Source organism: Macrobrachium nipponense, chromosome 17, assembly GCF_015104395.2.
Source record: "Macrobrachium nipponense isolate FS-2020 chromosome 17, ASM1510439v2, whole genome shotgun sequence".
In the NCBI taxonomy this organism is placed as follows: Eukaryota; Metazoa; Arthropoda; class Malacostraca; order Decapoda; family Palaemonidae; genus Macrobrachium; species Macrobrachium nipponense.
Window position 1 is genome coordinate 31600191 of NC_087210.1, and position 6000 is coordinate 31606190.

Sequence of the window (6000 nt, forward strand, 5' to 3'; positions counted from 1 at the left end):
TCTCAGGGCCAATGTCAAGCCACTAGTTTCAGTAAAAGAAAGATAACGAAACTAATAAATAAGATATACTTTTCATTTAAAGTTCTGGTGATTTACCTAAGCATGCTGGGTATGGTTGCAATCTTGACGCACCTTCCCCAGCGATAGTCAACAAACCCACCCGTTAGAGAGACCCCTGGTTTTCTGCTGTGGCGCCTATGGGATCAGGACTAAACAAACCACCTACTAATACAAAGTGCAGTTGAACTTGTTCCAGCTCATGGCAGTAGTGTTTTAAGAATACTAACTCTGATGACCACCCAAAGAACACTGACTCTGATGGCCAACCAGTACATTCAGCGACCTCTTCGAATGATACATTTCTGAAGAAGACCAATGATGTACTCAACATTCAATATTACATGTTATTTAAAAAACCACCGCTTAAAATGTAGCCCCAAGTTTAGACTACTATCCCACTTGGCACCTGTCGCCAATTATAGTCTAGCCTTAGGATACATATTCTAGGCTAACAATTCAAACCAATTGTTAGTAAGGGTTTACTACCTAACCCTAAGAATTACCTAGCTTGGTTTATTTTGGTCATGCTAAATATTTATGTCAAATAAAATTAAAATGGTGTAGCCTGTTTATCTACTTCTAGGCACTTACCACTGAAATATTAGGTCACTACTTAGGATTATTTGAATCGCCTTTAAGATATATAATCTTAGGTTACAGGTTACTGATAATGGCTATCCTAGTTTAAAATTATTTGTCCTGAACTGACTACCCTAATAGCTCATGTAGGCTAATGCCTAGGAAATTGTAGACATTGTTATCTGAAAAGATTAATTAAATTAATAATGTATCGTGGCGTAGTTCTTTAGTAAAAAAAAAAAAATTCCAAAAAGAATGACAAAATTTGTTCAAAACAATTCATGCTTTCATAAAGAAGGCTAGCTTGGATCGTGTATCACACCGACCAAGTGCCCTTCAAACAAGGGACGGCCAAACAAAAAGAGTTTTCATATTCACAAAAAATTTTGTTTTACAGTTTATACCCTAAATGTCTCCATTAATTCTTAAAAATAAGCACTTAACTTTCAATTTTCTGGGATGCCATGATTCCTGGTGAATAATCTTGAAGAAAAAATAATTTCTCAATACGGAGGAGCACTGGCTGAATAGGCCTATGTCTGTGTTGACCAGAGGAGTAAATGGATCTTGGTCTTTTAACCGGCCCAATCATAAAACAAGATGGCCGATGCACATGCGCAATAGTCTCTTCTACAGGTTTTGACGTGGGAAACTGGGTATAGCTTCGCTGAAGACAATATAAAATGCCTTCTTATCTTTGGGTCCATTATACTTTATCACTTATCATAGTGTTTATCATTATGGCATAATACCCAGCTACAAGACCAGGCTGAAAGATATTTCTTTGATATTAGTCTGATCACCATAGGGGCACACACGATGGAGGGTAAATCCTTTGAGGACGAAACAGTGACTACACTATAAAAAAAAATCTGTTTTAAAAACCTTATAGTATTGTAAGTTTGGAGTTAGTTGTCATTTTGTTCTTCATGTCCAATGTCTCCCTCTGTTTAGCTGGAAAGTTCTGTCAGGGTTAATTAAAATTTTTTACAGTCCCCGATTAAATTAAATTTTTTAGATTACTGTTTAACCCTTAACCCTCTTACGCCGACTGGACGTATTTTACGTCTACATTTTTTGTCTCCCGTGTGCCGACTGGACGTATTTTACGTCGACTTACAAAAGTTTTTTTTAAAATTCGCGGCAAAATACTTATAGGCCTACCAGCCTAAAACTTTTGAATCACGCGCCTTGGGGGATGCTGGGAGTTCACGGATCAAGGTGTTGTTTGTTACAATCGTTACGCAGGCGCGCAAGCGCGAATTTCTTTTCTGCCGCACTAAAAAGTATCTGTGACACATCTTCGGAAATTATTTCGTCACTTTGACATAATTTTTGTACCATTGTATATAGCCGTTACATAAAGATATATATGAAAATGTGCGCATTTTTATGTAGAATACAACAATAAAATACTCATGATTGCAGCTTTTATCAGTTTTGAGATATTTTCTTATAAATAACGATAATTGCCAAAATTTCAACCTTCGGTCAACTTTGACTCTACCGAAATGGTCGAAAAACGCAATTGTAAGCTAATATTCACTCATTACCTAATATGGCAACTAATTGGAAGTCTCTAGCACAAATATTTCCGATTTTATGTGAATTTATGAAAAAACTTTTTCCTTACGTCCGCGCGGTAACTCTTCCGAAAAAAATCATACATGTGATTGTAGTAATGTTTGCACCATTTTAAAATTAGCTGTTATATAAAGTTTTATATATGGAAATGTGCGCAATTTCATGCACAATACAACTAAAAACAACCCATGGGTTGTAGCTTTTTTATCAGTTTGAGATATTTTCATTATAAATAAACGATAATTGCAAAAATTTCAACCTTCGGTCACTTTGACCTTCTTACCGAAATGGTCAAAAAATGCAATTGTAAGCTAAAACGCTTATATTCTAGTAATATTAAAGCATTTACCTTCATTTTGAAACAAATTGGAAGTCTCTAGCACAATATTTCGATTTATGGTGAATTTATGAAAAAAATAACATTTTCTTTACGTCCGCGCGGTAACGCTTCCGAAAAAATCATACGTGCGATTGTGGTAATGTTTGCACCATTTTAAATTCTCATTTTTGAAATATTTGCCTATAAATCACGATAAATAGAAAAAAAAACCACGTTACGTCAACTTTGACTCTACCGAAATGGTAAAAAAAGGCAATAGTAAGCTACTCTTACAATCTAGTAATATTCAGTCATTTATTTTCATCTGAAACAAATTCAAAGTCTCTAGCAAAATATATTTTAGATTTATGGTGAATTTAAAAAAAACTCTTTCCTTCCCTCCGCGCGCGGATTCTCCGCCACAAATCTCCGAAATACGTACGTCCCATTCTCGGAATATTTGCTCTGTTTCCATATTAGGCATTTTCATAGAGTTTTTTTATATATGAAAATGTGCGCAATTTCATGTAGAATAAAACAAAAAAAAAAAATATTTGAAGGTTGTAGCTTTTTATTTACCGAAATAAATTGCATATAAAAAAAAATATATATAAAAAAAATTCGACATTTCGGTCAACTTTAACTCGTCAGATATGGTCGAAAACTGCAATTGTAAGCTAATGCTCTTACAGTATAGTAATATTCAATCATTTGTCTTCATTTTGAAAGAAATTGGAAGTCTCTAGGATAATATTTAGATTTATGGTGAATTTTTGAAAAAAATATTTGTTTACGTCTGCACGTTACGAATTCATGCATAATTTTGTGATAATATTTTCTCTGTGTTACTTTTATCGTTTTACAATGTGTTATATACCAAAATGATCGCAATTTAGTGTCCATTACAACGAAAAAAAAGTAACTTGTTACCTTTAATCGTTTTTCGCACAGCGCGATTTTAATACAATTATATATGAAATTTCGTTTTTGCGTTATCATATATCGCATTATTTATATATGATAATGATAATTTTTTTCATTTCTGATGGTTGCATACTAAACTTCAGGCAATGACAAAAACAGGAGCCAAAAATGAACTCTTAATCTTGAAAACTAAGCGCGCTGTGATTTTTTGACAAAAATATTTTTTCCGCTTCCGCGCTCACTCCGAAACCCCTCCGGCACACGGGAGACAATTTTTTATTTACCGCTCCGGTGTAAGAGGGTTAATGGACAGATTGATCCTTGCGAGTAGTAATACATAACAGCTTTGGGGTGGTGGACTGATTGATCCTGTCAATAAACATTATTAAGTGCCATCGATTTTGGAAGAATTGGGCGGGAAAGAGGTGCCAATACTTTTATAGCCCATAAATTCACTAATGGCAACTTTTACTCTAGCTAATATCGCGAGTCTGGAATCTCAGGACTTCAGTTCTGCTTCTGAGTTGAATGGAGAATGTACTGCGTCTCTCTCTCACATGATGTCTTTTTGTAAATTTGCTCATAAATATGCCAAGTGGTAGCTGTTGGGTTTTGTTCTTGTCTTTTACAATGGTATGTCAGTTGTAAATGTAATTTTGCAATGAAAAGTGCAAAGAATGTACAAATAAAGTTACTGAATCTTCATTCTCGGTAAATTTATGTAGGTAAATATTTTTCAACAAATATGTTAAGATTTTTTTACTGATTTTATTTCTTATCTGTTTTGATATTGTGTGAGCTGTAATTATGTTTTTATAGAATAGAATAAAATTATTTATGAGAAAAAACATATAATTTGGTAAAATTTATGATTTTCTTGTAAAAGAGGCCCCACAAAGGGTTGTAAACATTTTCAACTTCTTGTGGAAGCTAGGGAAAATTTTTTAGAATGTTTTTCTTTCACCATGTGCATTTGCATATCTTCCTCTTCCAATGGATGCATTTTTTTTCGTGAATTGCCGGCCTTAAAGTTTTGCCGACATGCTATGCTGTGGTATATCGATATATTACCCTGGCTCCTAAGGCTTAAGGTTATAGTGCATATTTTTTTATTTTGATGTTCAGGTCCAAAATGAATTTCTACTGTTCTTGAAGCTATTTTGCCTAAAATTTTGTACACGTTTTTATTACTTGTTTATATTTTTTCAAGTGACAACCTATACTACTACAGTTTTTAACTATCTCTTGAAGAATACTAAAAGTAATACATATCATAATTATGCAGTTTTATTTGCATTGTAATTTATTACTACTTTTTCAGACACTCACTGAGGCTCTGTTATGTTCTGGAATCCCTGAAAATATCCGATTTACTGGAGAACTTCTAGAGACAAGAACTGACAGATCACCAGTCCATAACCCATATTTGCAACTAGTACCTTTTGCTCAAGCTGTGAAGTTGGTCATAACAGCAGCTACACAGTACTGTAATTCCTCAGAAAATCATGCTGATGAAGCCATGGAACTAGCATTGTAGGTATCTAATTCGTTATGTTGTGCTCTGCAAGAGAATATATTGACATTTTATGATGCAGTATTTGTAACTGTAGGAGATTTTCCATTGGGTGTTGTTACTTGTGTTAATGTTAGTTTAAGCTTTGAATTATTAGTATGACTGCTGTACTATATATGTAATGGGGAGATTCCCGCATTATTCATTAGGTAAGCGTGTAGCACGAACGTCAGGCAAACCAACACACAGTATTACACACAGCCTCTCTCTCTCTCTCTCTCTCTCTCTAAGCAATCTCTCTCTCTCTCTCTAGCACTGACACCTCTCTCTCCCCATTCTAACAGGTAATGAAAATGAGAGTGTCGCATCATAACATTAACATTTATTAACAATGAATAAATAATTAATCAATCAAATAATCAAGTCTTACAGACTAACTCAAAAAACCCCGAACAGTAAAATGTCTAATAGTAATGGAAGTCACCAAAAAGTCTACACCCCTCTGGGAACTCTCTGTCGGTCCCATTGCCAGTTCTGCCAGAACCGTCTGTTTCAAAGACACAGAACACATCCCGGTAAGTACACACACAAGTTTAACAATCATAGGTTAAAGATTGGATATTCTTAAAAATGTCAAACAGACAACAAGCCGCTCTTTGGCTAAAGTAATTAACTTGGCTAAAGTAATCTTAACACTCACCCAAGCAACCGGACTATTTCGCACACTCAATAAAAAACTCCCGGCGAGCGCCACGGCATCTTGCCTTTCTCTCGAAGACGCCTCTATCAAAATCCCCCATAGACTTGGGTATTCAACATTATTAACAGAAATAGGCGCACACGCACATACGAACGCACAGTTCATTAGCGCCTCACAATTCTAGTTGCATCCAGTTTCACAAAGGCACTTTGAGAAGAGTTCATAAACTGTCGTGCATTGACTTGTCTAACTAAGCAGTTTTATCTCGCACCACCCATAGAAACTCATTGTTCAGCTATTCTCGGGTCGCGCCTCTACTCT

General features: G+C 35.0%; 1 protein-coding gene across 1 annotated transcript in view; it reads left to right on the forward strand.

Annotated features, from left to right (window-relative positions):
* Window positions 1-6000, forward strand: part of LOC135196168 (NBAS subunit of NRZ tethering complex-like) — a 668624-nt gene that overhangs the window by 7312 nt on the left and 655312 nt on the right. Inside the window, exon 2 of the mRNA XM_064222745.1 lies at window positions 4788-4999. Coding sequence (XP_064078815.1) covers window positions 4986-4999 — 14 coding nt within the window. The 5' untranslated portion in view covers window positions 4788-4985. The remainder of the gene's footprint in view (window positions 1-4787; window positions 5000-6000) is intronic.